The sequence below is a fragment of the Spermophilus citellus genome (assembly GCF_964194105.1).
Source record: "Spermophilus citellus genome assembly, chromosome: 1".
Classification (NCBI taxonomy): domain Eukaryota; kingdom Metazoa; phylum Chordata; class Mammalia; order Rodentia; family Sciuridae; genus Spermophilus; species Spermophilus citellus.
The window spans coordinates 117,112,333-117,138,390 of record NC_138182.1 but is presented as its reverse complement, the minus strand read 5'-3'; the positions used below and the strand labels follow the sequence as shown (position 1 = coordinate 117,138,390).

The following is a 26,058-nucleotide window of genomic DNA, read 5'->3' as shown; positions in this document are numbered from 1 at the left end:
ATATGCTGTCCACATCCCCCAAACCTGTGCTTGTGGGTTGTGTTGAGGTGCCTTGACCTGAAAGTCCTGGAGTGAGGTTTGACCAGGTGACATCTTCTAATAATGCTGCCTCATGCCTGTTCTGGCACTGTTCTTGGTATGTACACATCCAGCCTGCTTCTTTTGTGTCTGAATATTTAATGGGCAACCAGACATCTTTCAGAATGTTTTTTTTTTTTTTTGGTCTCAATGGAGATTAATTTATTTCTTTCCCCTTGAATTAAGAACCTCATGTGCTACAATTAGATTGTAAATATCAGTTTAACTGTGGCTAGGAAGTTCTTTAGAAACTAATGGGAGTAACTACAGGGCTTGAGGAGAATTAAAACAATATTTTAATATTTGGCTGAAAAGTGAGATTGTTTCATGATTGTTTAGGGTTCTGAAAAAGGAATAGAAGAACTCAGGCTAAGGCACAAATATCACACCGGTATCCAACTTATGAGCCATTTATACATCTTTGTCTACTAAAATAACTTAAGTACTCAATATTCAGATACTTATCATCTACTCTTTAACATAAGTTCTTTTTCTCCTGTAGATTTAAAGGCAAGAAAAAATGCTCATTAGCATTTAGGTGGATAAAAAAAGTTAATTGTTGCTACATTCCATTTTATCTTTTTTTTAATAAAGATAGAAATTTTATAATAATAAAGAGATCAATTCACCATGAAGACATACAGTTGTAAAGTTAAAAACATCTTATGACAGTATCAGATACAAAAGCAAAATTGGACAAAACAAAAGGAAGAAATACACAATTCAATAATAATAGTGGGAGACCTAATAACTCACTTTCAATAATGTTCAAGGCAACTATTCAGAAGATCAATAAGGAAATTTAGTACTTCAATAACTTTTCCAAAATGCCCTGGTCCCAGTGTATGAGAACTAGTCCCAAGTTACTATGAGACCAAATGCTTAACTACATTTGTGATGAAAAAGATAAGAAAATACTCATTTCTTTCTCCTCATATCAAACTTTCCTAATTAATATATTAAAGACCAGTACATACAGTAAGCATTAAAAATAACTTGAACAGATACAATGTGCTATAAATTTTTCATCTAACAGTTGCAAGGGGAAAATGAATGAAAGTAAATACAAAATAATGGCTGCAGGTTAGCAATTGGGTTAAAAATGTGGCCACAATTATGCATGTTGAGTAGAGAACCAGGATGCTGAGAGGAAGATGATTTGGTAAGTATCCCTGAGATGCATCATTGCACAACAATGACTATATGGAGTAGATGCTAATAAAGAACCTAGCAGATTGCAGAAATCTGAGTAATGCCACAGGTTTCTACATTTCTTCTCTGAATGTCGGGGACTTGAGGGGAAGGAGAGCTTCTGGGTTTAGTTGCATGTCAGTGGGCTCTACTTTATAATTCACCTGATCCAGAGGACTTACTAGAAAAATATTTCAGAACTTCATTTCTGATGGCCTTGACATGTGCATGTTTACTGATAGCAAAAAGTTACTATAATGAAAATCACATCATCTCTGCCCATCTTTGGAATGTCAGTGTGAAAACCAATAAAACACCAAAAAACTAGATATAGATAGATGAATCTCCAACAAAGGAATTTTATCTGGTAATAAAAACTAGGATTGACTTGCAGAATCTTGGTGAAAAGACAGTAAATTCTAGTATGTGGAGGAGCCATATACTAAAACTCTGTTTTAGTCAGTTTTGTTTTGCCATGACCAAAAGACCTGATGTCAAAACCACAGAAGAGGAAATTTTATTTGCAACCCATGGTTTCTGAGATCTGAGTCTATGTAGTCAACTTGATTGTTCTGACTCCAAGGTCAGGAAGCACATCATGGAGGAAGGGCATGGTAGAGGAAAGCTGCTGCCCTCATGGTGGGGTCAAGAAGGAGGGCAGGGGAGAAAGAGAGTGGGGGAGAGGGAGAGGGAGAGGGAGAGGGAGAGGAAGAGGGAGAGAGAGAGAGAGAGAGAGAGAGAGAGAGAGAGAGAGAGAGAGAACGAACGAACACACTGCATTCATCAGGGCAATATATAAACTCAAAAGGCACACACAGAGAAACCTACCTGCTTCAGTAATGCTCTACTGCCTATAGTTACCACCTAGATAGTGGCCTAATACTCTGATAAGGTCACACTTTTCCTAATCTAATCATTTCTGAAAATGATTAGATTTCACTCTGAAAATTCTTGCATTGTTTCAAATGTGATCTTTTCAGATATACTTCATATCAAAATCTTAAGAAGTTTGAAGTGTAATCTGCACAAGTCATTAAGAAAACTGGAAATCACTTAAAGATGGGTTCACCTGTATAAATCCAATCTTATGGTCATGATTGGCAGTTCCATAAAAAGGTGCTAAGAAAAAAAATAGAGTTGTAAAGACAGCAGGCAGTTTGCATGACCTACTGGGGCAATTCCTGAAGCAGTGACTTTATTGTTTTTCATCTGGCATCTCAGGTCAACCTTAAATGGGTGTTACAAGAGTTCAATTTGCTAGCTCAGTTTCAATGATGGCATTACTGATATTACAGGGCACAATGCTGACATTTTGCTTTCCAACAAATAAAGTTCAGAGAGATGCATGAGTTTCCCAAGACCATAGAGTGTCAGAGAACAGTGGACCAGGCTCCTCTTCCCTCCAACATTCACTGCATGGAATGAGAACAGGGCCTGTACACAGAACCTCTGCTGAATTCAGTATCTTTTTGTGCTTTTTATCTTCAGTTGCCTGATGAGTACAGAGGTCTGTGATAGCCTCATGCCTGTGTCATGCTTGGTGGCACCTGACAAGAACAGCAGAGATTGTACCTTAGTGCATCTAAGTTGTGACTGTACCTTAGTGCATTCAAGGTAGGAAACATGTAAGCAATGTGAATCTATTCTTGCAGATGCAGTGCCTGGTGAGGGCTGCATCCTGATTAAACATGGTGCCTTTGTTCTATGTCCTCATGTGGTGGAGGGTGAGAAAGCTCACTAGGAGCTAATTTTCAATGGCCCTGATTCCATTTGTGAGTCCCTATGCTCATGACCTTATACTCACCTCACACAGGTTCTACTTTTTAGAATCATCAATGCAGGGTGAGGATCTTGGTATATGCATTGGGAGAGGAGAGGTATTCCCACCATAGCACATTCTCATCAATCTCCATATCTTGGCACTGCCCTTTCCTTCCTACTCCCTTGTTATTTCTTTCTCAGTGCTGCATTGGCACACAAGACATGTTCACAAACACAGTGTCCCACACCCAGAAAGGCCCTGTGAGAGCTGTGCTGCGCTATGTGGGCTTTTCATCATATTATCTCTGAGCATGCATGAAAGCTGAGGGGCTGAGCTGGTGACAGGATTAGCACAGAGTTCAGCTCAGCAGCAGGACTCACACATGTGTTCTATGTACAGGCCTGTACACAGTAATATTAGTTTGTTCTTCCCACATTTGCAAACAGTCTTCTTGGAGCAGCTCATGGTTTCTCTGTAGCCAAGGGAGCCACAGGTGTAAGGAAAATAAAAGGAGAAAGAAGCACAGTACACAGGCAAAAGCAAAGCTGCTCACCTGAGCTGCTAGCTTTATTTATAACAATAGGTTATATTGGTATCATTAATACATATTGTTCCTTGTATTACTAGACATGTTACAAACTTAGCAACATTATGCAGCTTATTCCTCAGTTACATACTAAGTTGCAATATGCAATGTTAGGAGCTTTGTGTAGCTCTCAGGAAATTCCATTGTATAAAGTTACTGTTATGTGCAAGTTTAGGCTCAGTGAAACATTGCAGCTGTCTAACAAGTGTTCATTTATTCCCAAGAGTTGTGAGCCTGAGATCAAGGAAGAGGCTGATAAGACTCTAACATAGAGCATCCTCATGAAGGCCATTGCCATAGCAGTCAGGTATCCTGTGTCTTTGCATAGAAGTTTCCCCTCAAAGGCACTCTGTGTCTTTGCACAGAAACTCCCTAGCCACCAAGCATACCACAGGCATGAAGCTATCACAGACCTCTGTACTCATCAAGCAACTGAAGATCAAAACCACAAAGAGAAGCCATTTCACATTCACTAAGGAAAGTTTCATCCAAAAATAAAAGAAAATATGTTTGGATAAGAAGGTATAAAACTTGAAGCTTTGCAGGGTTTTGTGGCAATTTGAAATGGTGATGCCACTGTGGAAAACAATAGAGTGACTCCTCAAAAAATAAATAGCCCTGAATTAATAAATGATCCAGCATTTCCACCTTTGGGTATTCACACAAAGAAACCAAAGGAAATGCTAAAACAACTCTCTGTGTTCCCTGTCCATCTGGAGGTGAATGATAAACAAAACGCGGTACATATACACAATGTAAAACTCACTGGGATTACAACAAAGTAAATATAGACATAGACCACAATAAGAATAAACACTGAAAACATTATTCTTAGTGAAAGAAACTAGTCATGAAAAAGAGTAGTCAAATTAAGAGAGACAGGAATTGGAGTGGTGGATACCTGGGGCTAAGGGAAGGGGAGATAAATTTTTCATGAGTTTTAGTTTGAACTGATTAAAAAGTCTGAAGATGCATGGCAGTGCTGGTTGTACATCAGTGTGAATGCTCTTAATAGCACAAAATTATACACTTAAAAATATTAAAATGATTTAGGGCTGGGGATGTGGCTCAAGTGGTAGCGCGCTCGCCTGGCATGCGTGCGGCCCGGGTTCGATCCTCAGCACCACATACCAACAAAGATGTTGTGTCCGCCAAGAACTAAAAAATAAATATTAAAAATTCTCTCTCTCTCTCTCTCCTCTCTCACTCTCTCTAAAAAAATGATTTACATTATCTTATTTATTATTACCCTAATATAAAAGCCAAGACTTTTAAATAAACTTAAATTATTCCAAATTTGGATTCTAAAATGTATTTTAAGATTATTAAAGTAGAATTCTGAGTCTTTATGAAGCAGTTGATATTTAATTATGGTATGAACTTTCATAATTTGCAAAAGAAAAAAATTGAGGAGAGTAAATTATTTCTTTAAATGTCATCTCTAATCAACTCAAGACAATCATATTAAACTGATAACATCATATATCATGATGCATAATTTAGTTATTATCAAGTAAAAAGTATACTACTTGAAATTTCTTTTAAGAGAGAGTGAGAGAGGAGAGAAAGAGAGAGAGCGAGAGAGAGAGAATTTTTAATATTTATTTTTTAGTTCTCGGCGGACACAACATCTTTGTTGGTATGTGGTGCTGAGGATCGAACCCGGGTCGCACACATGCCAGGCGAGCGAGCTACTGCTTGAGCCACATCCCCAGCCCTACTATTTGAAATTAACTAACACTACAACAATTTCTGTATTTTATATTGTATTAATTTAATTATATACTATCAATTACTCACCTACCATGAGATGGCCAAAATTATCCTGATTTAAAATTTTGAAAAAAGAGGAGATAATGAATGACACATAAATATGATATTTTTATTGTGTGTCATAACATCTAACACAGTATCTATTTTATTACCCATGTTTTAATCTGCTAACTTTAACAACACCTATCATAAAATATTGTTAATAAAATAGACCTCACATGGAAGCAGCCTTAACCATTGTGATTTTGTTTCAATAATGTTAGGACATTTATTTTTCATCACATAAAAATGAATCAAATTGAGGTAATTTATCCATTTTAATTTTTATCCATTGAAAGAGCTTGAAGTAACTTGCTTGAATTCCATGTTACAATAGTTTCACTTCCTTTGATTTTCACTCCCTTTGATTCCTGAGGCCATCACAGAGGAAGAAGTAGCTGGTGTAGAAGAGGCATCATCTGTTGCCTCTGGGGATGAATGGGATGAGGGGGCAGCCTGTTTGTTGTCTCATAGGTCTTGGTAAGGTTGGGTGGAGTGGGTTGTTTTTATCTTTGGGAAATTTTCATCTTTGTTGAGGTCCGACTCTGAGTCTGTGTCAGGGAACTGGGCTTGGGCATAGACTTGGATATTGCCTTCTGCATGTGGAATATGTCCCTCCAGCCATTTAAAGCAGCTTGAGTCACCCACATGAGCTCTTCTATATTGAATAGAGGTGTAAGGTGGTGTGTTCTTTTCTCCCTCACTGGGGAAAAACTGGTTCCTTTTCTGTATTTTCTTTGTCAGTTTTTTTTTTTTTCTGTTTAGCTGCCTTTTCAGGGGGTCTTAGAGGCTGCTATGGTTTGATCCAACATCAGCTTGGACTGTCTATCTAGACAGGCTCTGAACCAAGAGGGATGTTTCTGTAGTACCTCTTGCCAGCAATCAATATAAGGGAACTGTTTTGGGTGTCCAGGTGTTCCAACAACTATTAAAAAGACCTCAGCAATGACTCTCTCATTTAAAGATTCTTCTGATGTCCAGATCACATCTAAGTTGGGTCATTCCAGTTCACAGAGAGTATGCAACCTTTGTGGAGTGAGTTTCACCCCATAGTCTCCCTTAAAACTCTTAGGTAAGTTTCTAAACATACATTTCAAGGTGTTCAAGGAACGAAGTTTACTTTGTGTCCCTCCCATGTTACACCCTTCATCTGTGTCACACACTTATGAAAATACTTGCTTTGTCTGTCTTCGCCCATTCCCATCATGGAAATTTAGGGTCCTTTTATCTTTGCAGGTCGGTATGAACCCCTGGCGCTAATACCCACTTCATCCACTTTAATACCCATCATACCCATATTACCCACCTTAATATGGAGCAGCTACCATCTCTACCAACAGAAAAATATCCTGAACTTTACCTCAGGTTGTTTAATTTTTACTTTGGTTTGAAGAGTATGATTAAATTTCCTACCACCACATTTTTCTTTAACAAATTGTTTACATGCTTATAAGGCTAATCCAGCTGAGAGAAAAATGGAAAGGGAAGATGCAGAAGAGATGATCTACTTGCAGAAAATGATGGTGCACCTAGGATGGGGCAGGGCCACTTCTTGTACTGTCAGTGGTGAAAAGGCTTAGCATGTGAGTCCAGAGAGAAGGAGGCTGATACAGTTAATTTCAGGAGATTTGAACACTGACTGTATTTTCTCACTAAATCCATTTATTTCAAAGTTAAGTCAAGGAAACATGGAAGAGTATTGGATTTTGCAAAAGACATGTTTGACTAGATTTTAGAGAATAAGAATGTTTTGTGACATGCCAAATAACCAATATGATATTTGTGTTCTTAAATTCAAACTAAGATTTGTCATTATGGCTTGCACACTTCTGCAGCCATGTTTCATTGCTCTAGGTCAACTGTGAAGCCTGGGAACAGGCTGAGGATAGGCTGGGCTGGAGTTCTGCAGAAAGATGCAGTAGGCACCCCTCTGCACAAGGAGGAGGCAGGAGGTATTTGTAAAAGATTAGTAATAATAATAATAATAATAATAGATTTATTTATTTATTTAGAACATATGCACTCCTAAAATTTGAAATAATGAAACTCATTTGTTAAAGTTTTGTAATTCATTATATTTCCATAATATGATTTACTAGTATTTATTGAATACAATCTCATTAAATAATTCGGTCATCTCATTATATAATAAAATACTCCAGATCAAAGTTAAGCACCAAAAACAACATGAATGCACAACTCACAGTTTTACCAGTCTCTGGATTCAATAAGATAGTAAGAGATCCTCACATCTAGTAAGACACTCAATAAGATAGTAAGAGATTACCATCCCTGCAAAAAAATACTCTGCAAACATTGGGCATGTATACTTCAAATTAGTTCTCATAATGTTCTTCCAATTAGACTTATTTTAATGATTTTTTCCAATGAACTAATATTTTAAGTGTTTAATCCCAAGTCAGTGATCTAGTCAGTGGTGGACTTGGTAGGATAGATTGATTTAATCTGAATTTAAATGTTATTTTTTCACATTTTGTCTAAATCAAATTTTTATGTTAGTAAAATTTTTGACTGGTTTATCACAAAACCATCATCTACCTCTGCTCCAAGAGAAGACTGTATGTGTCAGAGCATAATTTATCTTAGTCACATTAGATCCAATAATTTCCTCTGGAAACTGACCAGATTGGAGAGGGTAATTGCTCCTGCAACTAATGTAGCTATTCTCCAGCAGAAGACTCATATGTGATTCCTACATCTGGTTGATCCTTAGGTCTCTAAATAAGAAAAACAAGGAGATTCAATAACCATTACCTAACACCCTTTAGAGCTCTCCATCCTGTTCTGGAATAGCTTGTTCCTCCCTCTTGAGACTAACCTTGGGCAGCAGGTCAAAGCTGAAGAGCTGAGTGGATTGGTGGATTTGCTTGAAGTTTGAACTGAGTTCATTTCCAAGTCAGCAAAGTCAGGTGAAATGGCCAGGCTCCTCTCCCTGTGGACTTGGACACTGGGGATCAATTAGAGGCAAAAGGAGAACATGTGAGGCTTCCTGGAGGAAGGTCCTGCACACCAGCTGCAGCAGGTCATCCTTCTGTCCTCCTTGTAGAACCTGAGTAAGTAAGGAATGTTTTACTGTTTCCACTTGAACAAGGTAACAGCAAAGGAAGATGTATGGACAAAGCTATAACATAGGGGACCATGCACAAGGTCAAGAGCTTTGTGATTTCAGTACAAAGATGACAGCTAAAGGGGGGAGCAGTGAACATGAATATGTTCTGAGAATTCCTTTCTGCTCAGTGGCAGGCCCTAGTTGCTTAGCCTGGAAGACTGAGGACGCACTGGTATATAAACCTTTTTGAAAAACTCAATAAATGTAAGCAGGGCATCCTTTAATTATAAACTTACTTCTCTCCAAATACAAACTCATGAGTTTCAAATGAGATGAGACAAAATGATATTATTTAGCTGAGCTGTTGAACTGTGGTAGCTTTAACTAATGGAGACCTTATGGAGATGTGTTTTTCCTTTCAAAAGAAAACACTTTCTACTGTAAAAAGAGTAAGTCATTACATGACAGACTGGGAAAGTTAAGGGTAAACATAAAAGTAAAACGAGGTGCTGGGTATGGTGGTGCATGCCTTAATTCCAGTGGCTCTGGGGACTGATGCAAGAGGATCACAAGTTTAAAGCAAGCCTCAGCAATTCAGCAAGGCCCTAAGCAATTCAGCCAGAAATTGTCTCAAAATAAAAATGAAAAGGGATGGGGATGTACTTAGTGGTTAAGCACTGTGTTCAATGCCAGGCACCAAATAAAGAAAAAAAAGTAAAATGAGGTGATATGAACTTTCAAAATTCCACATTGTGCTTTTCTCCAGGGTTGTGACCTTAATTGAGATAATGCATTTCTCTGGGTCTGAGTCTCCTCCAAATTTGAGGTATGGAAGGAAGAGGGGAGTTGCATAAAGCCTTCATGACCCGCTATATGCTGGACACACAAAACTCTCTTACTCCTTTCTCCACAGCTCTCACCTGAGGTTGCTGGGATTGAGTTAGCAGAGGCTCAACTCTTTGCTCATTGGTCTTGGGATGAGTGTCCGTAATACTTTTAAAAATGTGCAGTACTTGTAAACTTTGCAACATAAATTTGGGTTTCTACAGTTGCTTCACTTACCTCTGTTAGGACCTGTCAAATGCAGGGTTTTTTAACTACAGAATTGAACAACATGCTTGGAAGGATGATTAAGAGAGACACTGATCTGTAGCCACAGAAACAATATTCTTCAAGTTATAAAGTTACTAAAAAGTGGTGTTTTATGTAAAGCTGGAGCATAAAAATAAATCCCATCTTTGATGAAGACTTGTTGGTCACCAATGAAAAAAGACCCTCAGGACAAACTCCATTGTCCCAGATTATAACACCTTCAAATACAAGATGTAGGACACTGAAAGTAAATATTCTTATCAATTACCTGACAACAGAAAAGTTTTCAACTTTGGAAAAAAATAATTATTGCAGTAATTATCATTAAACAATTTTATGACACTGAATTACATAGCAGAGAATCTAATTGTTAACAAAGGTCTCCCTTCAAAATGAATGGCCCATTGAGATAAAAATTTACAGCAGACTGTGTGTTCAGAGCTTGACATTGCAAGGGCTGCTGGGTCCTTTCTTCCTCTGCAATTATATCTGGACTAAACAAAGAAGAAAGTACCTTCATTTCTAAGGGTGTGCATGGTAAGCACTAATTTATAAAATGATCTGGTGAGATTCTGGTAATTTGGTCTATATCACTAATTTACTCCTAAGATTATTATTTGGTTCAGTCAATCAGCAGATATACTGAAAGCACAATATGCAATAGCCCCTGAGCCAGGGGACACACAGAGGAGTCAATAGGTCCCCACCCTCTCCCTAAGCAGCACTCAGCTATACTGATATGCTCAGGCCTCAGGGTTCCCTTGCTTGCTTGACTACCTTTTCTAAACCCAGGTTAGCCCCAGGTGTCTTCATTGACCTCCACCAGTCTCTGTCACACACAGGCTCCTCCTTTCACCTCTCTTATCATTCAGAGCCTCCTGAGTAAGCTCCAGAAGGGCCCTGGCCCCATACCACATCCACTGGCCTCTCACCTGTCTAGAGCAGAGTCTGAGTCCTCACTCCTCCCTAAACCCTTGCCTAGAGCCTGAGCTTCCAGAGCCCTCTTATCTCTGCTGCTGCCCTGATGACTCAGGAAGGCTCTCTCCAGGGCTGGTCCTGCTCCTCAGTCTGTGCAGAAAGGTCTAGGAACTGAGGGCTCTAATAGCACCTCTTTGGAGTGGCTTCCTCAGTGCTACGGCCCAGCTGTCCCTCTGTCCTTATTCCCTGATTGATTTCTTTTACCCTTAGGAATGGTTGTGTGATCAGAGAGCATGTGAGAGCTGCTGCTCTATTGTCTGTCACCCACTAAATACTAAATCCAGACAGTGGAATCTTCTGTATTTTATCTATTAGGGCAAGTCAATACCCAGCAGCACTGGCACAAAATGGAAGGAGTGAACACGTTTAAGGAATGAGTTTCTCATGAAGATCATTGTCTGGTGTTTTCTCATTTTCACTGAAGTTGAGTGTTTTGTTTCCAAAAGTTTTTAGAAGAAGAGCTGTCTGTGATCCCATCTCTCCCACATGCCCAACACATCCTTTTATCTGTCCAGTTCCCCAGACATGTTTTTACTCCTAATATTTGTCAATTAGAAAGCTCTAAAATCCTTTTCATTTTTTATTAGATGTCCTTTTCCAAAATGTTACTTGTGTTTAGTGGTTACATGAAGCCCAAAATTTTGTTACTAAGTGTAAATTGTGACAACAAGCTATTAATTACTGTTGTTTTCTGTTGAAAAGATGATATCCAAAATGATAAAACTTTATATCTGAGACAGGATGCAACCTTTCAGATGGATGTGTACAAAACTGTAAAGCAGCATATCTCATACCAAGGCTACCTGTGGTAGGTATTATAAACTATCATAATCAAGTTCATACAAATGTGGGAAAATAAATGAAAGGCGAAATTCATTACAAGAAATGAGAAGACCTAAAGAGAAAAAGAGGGGGTATTAAAGTTGAGTTACAAATATAAACATTATATTTGAGTTGTACTATAAATTTAAACGAATAAAGACTTGAAATTTTATCAGTTTGAGAATGGTGTACCAAAATATTAACAATGGCAATCAACTTTAAAATATTTGAGTTAACTAATATTTCAGTAACATTAGAGAAATTAGGGTATAGTGGAATTTAGACTACCTGACCCTAGACTACTTGGTTAGCATCTGGGATCTGACGATTACTAGTGATCCGAACTTTTGTAAATTAATCTTTCTGTGCCTGTTGTTATTTTAACACTTCTTAGGGTTGTTGTCAGAATTAAATAAGTCAATAAGTAAAAAGTACTTGCATAAAAACATAAATACTAATAAGAATTGCATAAAAAGTATAAAACATTTATCTAGGAGGGGAAGGTTACTCATTTTTCCCTCTTATTGGTTTCTTTACCTTTTCTCTCTTTTTAATGATGAACATCTAATTTTTGTTGCTTTACTTATGTAATTAAATCTGAAGAGAATAATTGAAAATACATATAAGCTATAAATATTGAATGTGCCACATTTAAAATTCTTTCCTATTTGATCCACATAGCAACAGATTCCCCCTCTGCCTGCCCCTTATGGAAACCAAACTTCAGAACTGGAAGAGGAAATAAGCATTCTGTCTAAGGTCCATGTGCTTTTACCTGTCTGAATTATAGAATTAAGCATGATCATATAGAGACGTACTAGGTGGATCATATAGGACACACAAAACCTTCACAGTTTAAAAACAATGCTCTGGATGGTGATCTACAGCATCTGAAAGAGCAGCACAGCACCTGGAATAAGACCCTGGTTTACTTAGCTGCAATAATGGCAGTGGGGAGGAAAGAGCAGGAACTGAAGATTTGAAAAGGCAAGGTCACTGATTACATAGTGTCAAGCACACAGAAAATTTCTGAGTCACACACTCCATGAGTTTGGTAAACAGTCAGTGTTAAGCTGAGGTGGTAACAATGCAGGGATCCTGGCTTCCTCAGGGGTCCTACTGAGTAGCTGTTCCGTGTGCCTGAATGCTGGAGTGTTGACCCCGTGTTTTCTTCTGGTGGTGCATAGTCCTGAGGAATGTTCCTGCCCAGAAGTGTCTAGGAAGGACTTTCTTGGTTGTTTAATTTGTATTGGTTCACATACAAGAAACCTTGGATTTCAAGTTGAGATGGTTACCATAGAGAACTGGGGCAGGAACTATAAATATTCAATTAGCATATCAAAATCAATTGAATAGTTTTTAATATATTTGTTGGCCATTTCTATTTCTGTTTTTGAGAGGGTCTGTTTAATTCATTTGCCCACTTATTAATTGAGCTGTTTGACGTTGTCTAAAACATTTTCTTCATTCTTTATATATTCTAGACACTAATCCTTTGGCAGAAGAGTACCTCACAAAGGTTTTCTCCCATCTCCTAGATTCTCTTGTCACATTCCTTGTTGATTTTTTTGCTCTGAATAAAGGTTTTAATTTGATGGCATGCCTTTATGAAATCTGGACATTATTTGTTGAGCTTTAAGGGTCCTATTGAGTAGTTATTGCCTGTGTCTGTTTGCTGGTGTGTTGACCCCATGTTTTCTTCTAGGAGTTTAAGTTTCTGGTCTTATTCTTATGCTTAGGTCTCTTTTGTGTTGAACTTTAGGCTGTGTGAAGGGTAAAGTTCTTGTTTCATTTTTCTACATATGTATAATCAGTTTTCCTATTGCAAATTTTTGAAAAAAAAAAACCCTATCCTTTCTCCACTGTGTTTTTGGAATCTTTGTCAGGGATCAGATGAGAATAGGTGTCTGTCTTTGTCTCTGTGTTTTCTAATGTGTATCAGTAACAATAGAAAAATGCAAATCAAAACTACACGGAGATTTATCTCATACCACTCTGAATGACAGTCATCAAGAACACAAATAATAATAAACCCTAGAGAAGATGTGGAGAAAAAGAAACACTTTTACACTGTTGACATTATAAATTAGTTAACCATAATGAAAATCAGTATCAATGTTTCTCAAAAGACTAGGCATGGAACCAACCCATATGACTCAGCCCTGCCACTCTTCAGTATTTAAATGGAAGAATTAAATTCATCATATGGTAGTGACACATGCATACCCATGTTTATGGCAGGATGATTCACAATATGCAAGCTGTAGAACCAATGATGGTGTCCATCTATGGATGAATGGATAAAAAAAAATATGGTGCGGCTAGTGATGTGGCTCAAGCAGTAGCACGCTCACCTGGCATGCACGGGGTGCTGGGTTCAATCCACAGCACACATAAAAATAAAATAAAGATGTTGTGTCCACTGAAAACTAAAAAATTACTATTAAAAATCTCTCTCTCTCTCTCTCTCTGTCTCTCAAAAAAAAAAAGAGAAAATATGGTACACACAAGATGTATTTTTATTTAGCTAGGAAGAATAAATAACTTATGCCAATTGAAGGAAAATAGATGAAACAGGAATCCACTATGTTAAGTGAAAGAAGGAAAACTGAGAAGTTAAAAATCATGTTTTCTCTCCTGTGTGGAAGCCAGAGAAGAAAAAGAAAAAGAAAGCCAGGGGAATGGGAATTTCATGAAAACCACAGGGAGATCAGGAGAGGAAAGGGATGGAGGGGTAAAGGCAGAGAGGAAAAAGGGAAATACTAGGGAGTGATGTCAGCCATATTATATGGTTATATTATGTGCATATATAATATGTTACTAAAAATACAATCATTATGTACAAGTATGATGTACCAATTAAAAATGTGAAAAGATATAAAAAATATGAGCTACTACTACACATTAGTTATCTGAATTACACAGATACTTGTATTTAAAAATCCAATGAGCAGAGCTGTGATGTTTTAGGATTACCAATTCATTCTAAATAAACAGTAGTAAATATAATTTCTTTTATTCTCCTGTTATTTTGTCATGTTTATTGCTTAGTTTTGTTTTTATTTTTCTTTTAAGAAAATTAAAGCAGTGCCTTTTCATGGAGAAATGGAACCAAACTTCAAGTGATTTTATTTTGTTGGGATTATTTCCTCAAAACCAAACTGGCCTCCTTCTCTTGCTCCTGATCATCTTTTTGTTTGTTCTCGCCTCAGTGGGGAACTCAGGGATGACTGCCCTCATCTTCTTGGACCCACGGCTCCACACCCCCATGTACTTTCTCCTCAGCCAGCTCTCCCTCATGGACCTGATGTACATATCCTCTACGGTCCCCAAGATGGCCATCAACTTCCTCTCTGGCCAGAAGAGCATATCCTTCCTGGGCTGTGGTGTGCAAAGCTTCTTCTTCCTGACCATGGCGGGCTCAGAAGGTTTAATACTGGCCTCCATGGCCTATGACCGCTTTGTGGCCATCTGCAACCCCCTCCACTACCCCATCCGTATGAGTAAAAGGTTGTGTGGGAAAATGATCCTGGGGTCCTGGACACTGGGCTCCATCAACTCCATGGCACACACTGTCTATGCCCTTCATCTTCCTTACTGCAGGTCCAGGGCCATCAATCATTTCTTCTGTGATGTTCCTGCCATGTTGCCACTGGCCTGTGTAGATACCTGGGTCTATGAGTACATGGTGTTTGTGAGCACAAGCCTGTTTCTCCTTGTTCCTTTCCTTGGCATCAATGCCTCCTATGGACGAGTCCTTTTTGCTGTCTTCCACATGCGCTCAAAAGAGGGAAGAAAAAAGGCCTTCACCACATGCTCAGCACATTTAACTGTGGTGACATTTTACTACACACCTTTTGTCTACACTTACCTCCGTCCCAGGAGTCTCCGCTCCCCAGCAGAGGATAAGATCCTTGCAGTCTTCTATACCATCCTCACCCCCATGCTCAATCCCATCATCTATAGCCTAAGAAACAAAGAGGTCCTGGGGGCCATGAGAAGAGTGTGTGGGATGTTCTCCCCCAGGAAGAAGTGAGCACGGTTGTCCCTGCTTCTCTGCATGGCTTCTCTCCATGCAGACTGAAAAAATCTAGAGCACTGCTGACCTATAGATGTATAATGTAATCTACATCTGTAATTAGATTTCTAGTGACACTTTTGTCAGTAAAATTAATTTAACTAATATATTGATCACTATAAACAAACATAATAATAATTAATGACTTTAATGGAAAACATTAAATTCCATATTAACAAAGGAATTTAATTCCATATTAACAATGGATATTAATCACATTTTATTTTGTGCCATTATAAGTTATCATATACCTTATATGTTCTTCTATACTAAAGTAATAATGTTCATACAGATGTTGATATGTTATCACATATAAATGCTTTGAATGAAATTACTATTGTCTGCATACTTTGTTTTTCTTCCATTTTGTCAATGTGTCTAATTCTTACTTATAGCCCCCAAGCCCTAGCAACTTGGACTATAAACCCTTCAAGTGTCCCACAAACACATGGGGCCAGTATCTCCAAAATTACAGGACTTCTGGGAGACTCAAAGTCCTCTCCTTCAGAGAACTGGATGGGATCAGATGTATTAACACCTCACCAGCCATAAGCACATCCCTGAGACAAACTAGTTTTTTCAAGATCAGGCCATTCCCTGCCAGGTGGCCTGGATCCTCCCTTATCACAGAAGCTATCCCAACTCAGTTACCCTGGCAACCAAACACAAAGACCACCAAAAAGATAATTTGCTGATGTCTTCAAAGGGTGCTAAAACAAGTAAGGTGGCAGAAAACTGAGGCACATTCAGGGACCCAATGTCCTCTGTGAGCACCACCCCATCTCTGGAGGAGGTCCATGCACACTTCCTATGCTGTCAGTAAAAAGTCAGAAGGTGGACTTGGGCAGGACTCTGGAAATTTCCCTGGTACTCAGTAAAACTGGAAGGCAGAAAGGCAGGTTGTCCCACTCCTGTCTGAGAGAACCCTCTCTCTTCCTTGAGACTGTCCCTTTTCTCTTTCCTATCCCTTATAATACAATCATGACTGCTACTTTGAGCACCCTGTCTAAAATCTTTTGGACTTGATGGAAAAAATTGGGGCTTGAAGGGGGCTTCCTAGGGCCCCAGTTTTCCTGATGATCCCTGCTCTGAAACACTTAAGAGTTAGGCAAACCACGATTGTTACCTGCCTGGTCCTGGCCAGCCTTGGTGGTCTCACTGAATTTCTGCCCCAACCTAATCTTGTCTAGAGGACAGGCTGATGGAGGCGAGAGTCCCTCTTCAGGGGCTGATGAACTTGTTGACAGAGTGACCACCAGACCATCTCAGAAATCATCAATATAACCCACATGAATATTTTCACTTTTAGAGGTCTGCCCACTCATGTCTTTTACCCTACTTTGATTAGGCAAAGGGGAAAGAGGGCACATAGGGAAGGAAAAATGGTGGATGGACATTAATACCCTAGGTACATGTATGACTGTACATATGGTGTGACACTACATTGTGCATAATCAGAGAAATGAGAAGTTGTGCTGCAATTGTGTACAATGAATCAAATGCATTCTGCTGTCATATGCCTAATTTAAAAAAAAAATTTAAAAAATCACCACCCTATTTCAGGTGGGGGGGTTAACTTGGGAGTTTATCTCTGCTTATCCTCTTGGCAAAAGTAAAAATCTCCTTGGCTGCTCATTTGGCACTTGGTCTTGTTTTGGCTTCCAAAATTGCAAGAAGGGAAAATGACCTTTCAGGACAAAAACTGGTGATGCTTTGTTCTTTCAGGAGCATATTTGGAAGCAGGAAGTTTGGACATCCCCAGCTGCCTGGGGACAAAAAGCATGGAGTCTACTCAGAGCACCACTGAGCTCTTTCTAAACTAAGGAGGGTTCCCAGGAGTCCAGGGAGCTCTGCCCCATTCCCAGGAACCTCACCCTGGACTGGCTCAGCTCTAGCAGGTCTCCTGGGTTTCATTTTGGGGAGAGTCTCACAGGAAGCCCCCTGTACCTCACTTACTCTCAGCCTAGCCACACCCTTAATCTTTTACATCTGTGTTCCCTGAAGCCCAGGAAGCCCATCCAAGGAGCTCTGATTTGCTTCCACTTAAACCCACAATGGGGCTGGTACTTTGTGGTGTGAAGAGGAGGAAATGAGAAGAGGGCTGGGGACAGGAATAGACCAAGGAGGTCTGGGAAGGCACAGGGCTGGGAAGGGCTGTGGTGGCAGAGGAGCCTGTGCCATCTTCTCACACCTCATTTCCCTGGTTTTGTGATGTTGTCTTGGCTCTTCCATAGAGGTGTCTGCCCTCAGGGCAAAAGTGACCTGCTCCTAGGTCCTCAAACTGTGACCTGAGTCCCAGGAGTGAATGTCACCTGGGGGATGAGGGAAGTGCAGACCCTCAGCCCTCCCAGGACCCCTGAATCAGAGTGTGCCTCCCAGCTCTCAGGGGATCTGTGTGCTCCATAAGTGGAGGAGTCCTGGGGAGAGTCTCCACCTGTCAAAGGCTAAAGGACTTTCTCACTTTGAAAGTTTGCTGTGCAGTAGGAACCTCAGGGATTGGAGTCAGAGAGGCCCTGAGTAAATCCTGGTTCTCTTCTGAACAAATCTCCTGATGCAACCTCCACATCTCAAGCATCAAGTGGGTACAGTGGGAAGGATGCCAGTCACACTGGCCTCTCACAGGCACAGAGGTGAGATGAACTGGGAGCACCAGCTGGGAACCTGGCAAACACCAGGTGCTTCTCACAAGCACAATTAAAACACAACTGCAAAATCATCATGCTTCAAGAGTTAAATGATTCAAAATCAATGTCACATGTGAAAATCTTGGTGAATACAGAATCAAACCAGATATCAGGGACAATGACCAAGTTTGAGGAAGGAGGTGTTACAGGCATGGAGTCTTCAGAGAGACTGAAACACAGCAGAAATTCCCTTCAAACCCTTATTCTTGATCAAGTCAGAAAGGTTTCAGACATGTTACAGTAACAGGCATGCCTCTACTGAAGGGATAGGAAAAAGGGGAAGGGGACACTTTCAAGGGAGAGAGTAAGTCCACTCAGAGAGGTGATGAACAGTGTACCACTCCTGCACTCCAGTTTTATTGAGGTCCTACAGCGAAGTTTTCAGTAAGACCAGCTCATGTCTGCCTCTTGCTTTTTGACTGACAATAGGGTGACATCAGAACACTGTCATTGCAACCCTATGTTACCTTTGCCCCTGCTGACCCATTCTAGTTGGATTCTTAACTATATATTCTTACAGGTTTACTATTAGGAGGAATTAACCTTATGTTTCAGAATCTGGTCTGGAAAAAGAGGGTCATGAAAGTTACTCCCATTAATGTTCATTACTACTTGAATATCTATGCAGATAGCAGGTAGTTTGCTGAGGAATGTGATGTATCCTGTCGTCTTAGGCCAGGCACAGCTGCAGGAAAATTGATTTATGAAAAAGAAAGCATGTGGGGTCAGCAGTGGGCCCATTTTATAGTTATTCTCTTAACCTTGTGTTCCTACAATCCTTATCCATCTGTCTGGTGACAAAGGTCATAAAAAGACATGATTTTATGTAAGCCTGTTGGAGAATATGAGAAGAGAAAATGCAAAACCCCACTGAACTTAGCATTTGATACCATCCAGAAAGAGACCGTGGTTCACACCTAGAGCCCTGATAGATCTGAGACTCTAGATAAAATGCTGAGAGCACTATTGTGAATTAAAAACACACAACAGAAGCAGGACTCATAATGGAGCTGCTTCCAGCGTGGCCCTGGTATGAGTTGGTGGGGTCAGGTCTGGGCATCTAGGGTACTGATGACAGACCCTGAGCTGTTCTCTCATAGAACTCAAAATGCTGACCTTAAACAGACTTCCAGAAGTCCAGCAATGCAAGGGTGCTGACACCTGCAGGCTGAAACCTCCTCTGCTCCACAGCTCAAAGACCAGTAGTAGTCCCACTGCAGCTGCTTCAGGCTGGATACATTACATTCCTCAGGCCCTCACTCTTTGCCCCCATCTTGGTTTCCCAGCAGTAGCCTTCTCAGTGCCCCCTTCACCTCCTTGTTTCTGAGAGTGTAGATCAGGGGATTCAGGATGGGGGTGACGATGTTGTAGAAGAGGGTGAGGAACTTGCCCTGGTCCTGGGAGGACCTGCTTCCTGGCTGCACGTACATGTAGATGATGTTCCCGTAGAACATGGAGACCATGTTGAGGTGGGAGCCACAGATGTTGAAGATTCTGTGTCTTCCTGAGGACGACTGGATTCTGAATACAGCCCTGACGATGCGGCCATAGGACATCAAGATGAAGACCAGGGGGGACAGCATGATGCCCATGGCCAGGACAAAAATAGTACCTTTGATAGCCACCTTGCTGATTCAGGGCATGCAGACCAGGGAGGGCATCTTACACAGGAAGTGGTCCAACTTGTTGTGCCAGCAGCGAGGTAATCATAGGGCAACTGGAGACATGACCAAGAAATTGGCCACGCCACAGCCCCAGGCTCCGGTCACCAAGCCCAGGCAGAGTCTGGAATTCATGATCACCATGTAGTGCAGAGACTTGCGGATGACCACAGACCTTTCATAGGCCATGATCGCTTGCAATAAACAGGCCACCCACGCCCAGGAACAGGAAGAGCTGGACAACACAGCCCACCTAGCTGATGGTCTTATCACAGCCACTCAGATTTTGGAGCAGCTGGGGGATGGAGCTGGTGGTGAATCTGAGGTCTAGGAAGGACAGGTGGGTGAGAAAGAAGTACATGGGCATGTGAAGCTGAGGGTCCAGCCGAGACACCAGAATGATGCTGTTGTTGCCCACCAGGGTCAGCAGGTAGGCTACCAGAATGACCATAAAGAGGATCCTCTCCAGGGGAGAGTGTCAGAAAATCCCAAGAGAATGAAGGAGCCCTGGCTGCTTCTGTTTTCCAGTCTATCTCTACTGCACCTGAGGAGAGGTGTCAACTCCAGTAGTGGCAATGGCTGATGCTGGGGAGTATGGACTCCTTGTCAGGCATAAATGAGCACAGTGCAGACTTATTTACTCACTTACCCCCTAAACAGTGGTGTGGAGGTTCTGCTATGATTATTATTATTATTATTATTATTATTATTATTATTATTATTATTATTATTATCCTCATCTTACAGAAAAGGAAACTGACACACCTATGTATTAAGTAAATGTCACATGTAGATTGTCAGAGCTGGTCTGCACTCAGGGAATATGGCTGATATCTTAATCTTTATCCACTCTGGTGCTCTGTCATTCCAGAGAGGCAAGACACACACCTGCCAAGCTCCAACCTTTGCTTCTTCCAGAACCACAAGTTCCTGAGCTCCTGTCCAAACTTCAGAGGAACAAAAGATCATCTCAAAGAACCACCTGGTAGGATTTAGGAAATACCATATGCAGCTGATCCTTGAACATCATGGGTACATGGGTACATTCATACAAAAATCTTTTGTACTAAATGTATTGTTAACATGTTTGGATACTTGAAAGATTTTGATAAACTCAAAGACCAAACATATGAATATTTAAATATTTGAGTGTCACAGGTTTCATTCAGTATTACTGTGTTTTTGAACACAGCAGGTGGATTGCAAGTTCCAAGCCAGTCTCAGCAATTTAGCAAGGCCCTCAGCATCTTAGGGAGACCTATTTCAAAATCAAAAGAAAAAAGAAGGGCTGGGGATGTGGCTCAAGTGGTTAAGTACCCCAGGGTTCAATCCTCAGTACCAATAAAAATGTCAGGAACAACAGAAACAAACAAACAAAAATTTTCTATCCTTATAAATTTTAGTTTTAATTTACATAGACATATTGAAATCCAAAAGGCTCCTAGAAAACACAATAGTTTACATTTGTAATTTTTCTCCAGGCACACAATATATAAAGGAGTTCTTTCTGCCACAGGGACCAATGCCACAGTTTTCTCTCTTTGCCTTTTTCCTATTCCATGATGGAATAATTGCCATGGTTCTTGCCTTCATTGAAAGATCATCTTGAGCTTTTGTCATCAGTGGTCACCTGAGCTGGACATTGGGTCTCTGATTCCCTAAAATCTAAGTACTTAGTGTGCCTCTAACAGGGCACATTAGTTTTAAAATCCAATGTCTCACAAGCAGCCCTGTGCATACTGTCACTATGATCTATCCTTTGTAATCTATCTCCTTGGCCAATTCCATGAGCCACCAGCCACATGCCCAGCTCCTTCCTGGAGGTGACTCACCATCCAATTTAATGTTCACATTCCACAAACCCATGCAATGGGCTGTCTTGAGGTCCCTTGTCCTGAAAGTCCTGGAGTTCTTCAGCACATCTAGCTGAGGTTTGACCAAGTGACAATTTCTATTAATTCTGCCTCATGGCTGTTAGGCACTATTAATGTATACACATTCATCCTGTTTCTTCTGTGTCTGAAGATTTTATGGGCCACCAGTGTTCTTTGTTTTTGTATCGGGGGATTGATTACTTGTTTTTCTTTCAATTAAGAACCCTGGGTGTTGCAATCATATTGTAAATGTCAGTTTAACTGTGTCTAGGAAGTACTTCAGAAAGTAAGGATAATGACCCTAGAGCTGGCTGAAAAGTAAAATTGTTTTATGATTGTTCAGAGTTTTGAAAAAGGAAGAGAATGACTCAGTTTAAGGCCCAAATATCAAACTAGCCTTCAACTTATGGGAACTTGCATATCTGTGTTCACAAAAATGTCTTAAATTATCAGTATTCAGAGACTGATACAATATATGCTTGTAAAAGTAATTGCTGTTTTACCCACTAGATTTAAATCCAAGAAAAAATTACTGAATAACTTGGATGTAGATTTTTTAAGTCAATTGTTGCTACATTCCATGTTATCACAATGCTGAAGCACAATTGTGAATGAGAAAGAAAGAGAATATTCATTTCTTTTTCCTCATATCAACCTTTGCTATCTTAAGATGTAAAAGACTATAGTGCACATGGTGAGCATTAAAAATAATCTGAATAGATAACATGTGCTCTGAAGTTTGCATCTAACATTTGGAGGGGAAAAATGAATGAGAGGCAGTGTAAACTATTGACTGCGGGTTAACAACTGGGATAAAAAATGACCACAATGATGCATGTTGAATACGGGACCAGGATAGTGATGTGAAGATGATTTGATCAGTCTCCCTGAGCTGCATCATCATACAACATTCAAGACCATATGGAGTAGATGCTGGGAAAAAACATAACAGATTGCAGGTGTCTCCTCTTTCTATACTCATTCTCCAAATGTCAGGGATTTGAGGGGGAAAAGAGCCTTTTGGGTGCATTTGCATGGTTGTGGACAAAACTTTCTTATTCTTCTGATCCCAAGGACCTACTAGGTGAAGGATTTCGGAAAATCATTTCTGATGGCCTTGGTCTTCTTCATATTACTGATAGCAAAGAGATACTGGCATGAAAATTACATCATCTCTGACTTTCATTGGAAAGTCAGTATGAAAACCATTAAAACTAAAACAAAAAACTAATATGGACAGATGAGTCTCCAACAAAATTTTTTTATATGGGAATAAAGAATAGGGTTGCAGGATGGGGTTATAGCTCAGTGGAAGAGCACTTGCCAAGCATGTGTGAGGCACTCACTGGGTTTGACTCACAGCACCACATATAAATAAACACAGTCCATCAACAACTACAAAATATTTTTAAAAAGAAAGAAAGAAAGAAAGAAAGAAAGAAAGAAAGAAAGAAAGAAAGAAAAGAGTTGTTGTGCAGAATCCTGGTGAAAAGACTAAGCTGATGCTAGTATATGGAGCACACAGGAAAGGTTAAGGGGTTTATTTGTGTTTTAATCTGTTTTGTGTTGCCATGACCAAAAGAACTACTATCAACAACACAGAGCAGGGAAAGTTTATTTGGAACTCATGGTTGTATAGACCTGAGACTATACACAGTCAACTTGATTCTTCTGACTCCAGGGTCAGGAAGAACATCATGGGGGAAGGGCTTGGTGGAAGAAAGCTGCTGCCCTCATGCTAGGGCCAAGAAGCAAAGAGAGGGACCTCCACTCATCAGAGAAAAACACAAACACAAAAGGCAACAGCAGGAACATACTTTCTTCAGTCACATTCTACCATCTTTCATTACCAACTAGTTAATCCAAATCAGTGCATTAATCCATTGATCAGGTCACACGTTTCATAATTTGATCATTTCACCTCTGAAAATTCTTGCGTTGTTTCACACATGAACTTTTGGTAGATACCTTGTGGGGAGCCACCCCTGAGCATCTTCACTCAGTTTTGGAGCCAAGGAGATCCTGGTTTGGCACTGCAAGCTATTTTGTGGCTCCTCCCACTTAATGGATTGCCCAGTGCACATGACTTTTATCTTCACTTGGCTAGGAGACTGATCTTGGAGCTCCAGAGTTGGGCGTGACCCATTTGGAACTGGACAGCTCATCTCCTACCTTAATTGCTAAGAACATTCTGTAGAAAGCTTTTGAAGTTCCCCCATAGAAACAAAGCAATCACAAGCTCTTGTTCTCTTTCCAGTGTGGAAGCTGGACCCCTGACGTCAAAGAGGTGTCCTGCCTTCGCCTTCTAAAATTACTTTCTGTGTCGTGTGTGTGTGTGTGTGTTTAATTATTATTATTTTTTTGCTGCCTTCTTTTCTTAGCTTTATGTAGCAGCCAGCCTGTTTCATACAGAGGAAACTGGATTGCTATCATCTGTACTGGACTTAGGAGACAACACCCCATATCAAACCTTAAGAATTTTGAAGGAGAATCTGCACAAGTCACTAAGGAACCTGGAAAGCACTTCAAGATGGTTCCAGCAGCTACTGCGCAAAGGTAATCTTAATGTCATGGCTGGCAGTTCCATCAAAGATGCTAAGAACAAAACATACAGTCAGGACAAGATAGCAGGCTGATTTTGTGACCTACTAGGATAATTCCTGAAACAGTTGTGTGTGACCTTACTGTTTTTCTTCTGGCATCTCAGATCTACCTTAAATGGGTAATTACAAGAGTTCAATTTGCATGCTCAGTTTTAGTGATATCACTATTGATATTACAGGGCACAGTGCTGACATTTGCTTTCAAACAAACTAAGTTCAGAGAAATGCACAAGTTCCCCCAAGGAAATGGTGTGTCAAAGAGTGGACCAGGCTCCTGTTTGCCTCCATCATTCACAGCCTGGAATGAAGACAGGGCCTGCATTCAGCACCACTGCTTAATTCCGTATTCTCCAGGTCCTTTCCAGGGACAGTAACTAACAAGAAAAGCAGAGACTGGACCTTAGTGCATTCAAACTGTGATGCCAAGATACCTTAAGGTGGAAAGCATATAAGAATGTAAATCTATTTGTACAGATTCAATGCCTGCATCCTGGTTAATCATGGTGTCCTCACATGGTGAAGGGTGAACAAGCTCACTAGGAGGTCTTTTGCAAAGGTACCAGTTCTATTCATGAGTCCCTACATTCATGACCTGATAGGCACCTCCCATAGGTCCTGCCTCTTAGTGCCATCAACACAGGGTTGGGATCTTGATATAGAAGTTTTAGAGGGGACAGACATTCCCACCATAGCACATTCCCATCAATTTCCATATCTGAGTGCTGTCCTTCCTAGGGCTGTCTTAGGACATGAGACCTGTGTATATACACGGTGTCCCCCATTCAGAAAGGGCCTGTGAGAGCATCAGTGCTGTGCTGTGCCATATTGGATTGTTCATCATTTCATCTCTGAGCATGTATGAAAGCTGAGGGGCTGAGCTGGTGACAGCATTAGCACAGAGTTCAGTTCAGCAGCAGGGCTCACACATTTTCTCTATGTGCAGAGATATTAGTTTGTCCTCTGACATTGTGCAAACACACTTCTTGGACAAGATCATGGTTCCTCTGTAGCCAAGGGAGCCAAAGGGCTGTACTGGGTTCAGATAAAGTAGTTATGGTGGCAGCAGCAGATTTAACAGAGGAACATGGCCCAGGAGAAAAGAGAAGCTCTGTTGGCAGTGGCACTAGCCATGGTGAGAGGCTGGTTTTCTCTTCTGTTCCAGAACCCTGCCCTGAGGGATCTACAACACACTTACTGTCTGATTTGAAAGACAGGCAGGAAGTTATTGGGAACTTAGGTATTATGCTTCACTAGGAAACTATAACTAAATAGAAGTGTACACCTGATCATTGCAAGAACACCGAGCAGAAACACCTAGCAGGAACGTATTAGAGTTCAGCAAGTTTGAATTCTAAGGATTGGAGTACTCTTACTATGAAATGAATACCCATTAATTGAGATACAAAAATGAAATTTAAAGTTTATGAAAAGATTATAGGAATGAAAAGTAAAAAATCTTGGGGATCAAAATGCTATTTTATTATAAAGAGCCAGATAAACCAATTATTAAGAGTAAGGAAAAAATTAAGTGTACTTTGTACTACAAGATGTACAATACATAACTAGGCTGAGCATGCACACATTGTATTTTTGCATAATTTCCACAACTTTGAAAAAAATGTTAGAATCTTTTTTTAAATATTTTTTTAGTTGTCAATGGACCTTTATTTAATTTATTTATATGTGGTGCTGAGGATCAAACCCAGTGCCTCATACATCTAAGCAAGTGCTCTACCACTGAGCCACAACCCCAGCCCAGTGAGAATC

General features: G+C 40.2%; 1 protein-coding gene and 1 pseudogene across 2 annotated transcripts in view; one reads left to right on the top strand and one right to left on the bottom strand.

Moving 5' to 3' along the window:
* Positions 1–26,058, bottom strand: part of LOC308647923 (olfactory receptor 2T3-like) — a 668,743-nt pseudogene that overhangs the window by 519,393 nt on the left and 123,292 nt on the right. The gene's annotated exons all lie outside the window — the stretch shown is intronic.
* Positions 14,489–15,427, top strand: LOC308655719 (olfactory receptor 2L13-like; the record flags this gene model as incomplete). The annotated part of the gene is made up of 1 exon (XM_081305900.1): positions 14,489–15,427. One exon carries the CDS (start codon positions 14,489–14,491, stop codon positions 15,425–15,427), a length of 939 nt encoding a protein of 312 aa, XP_081162026.1.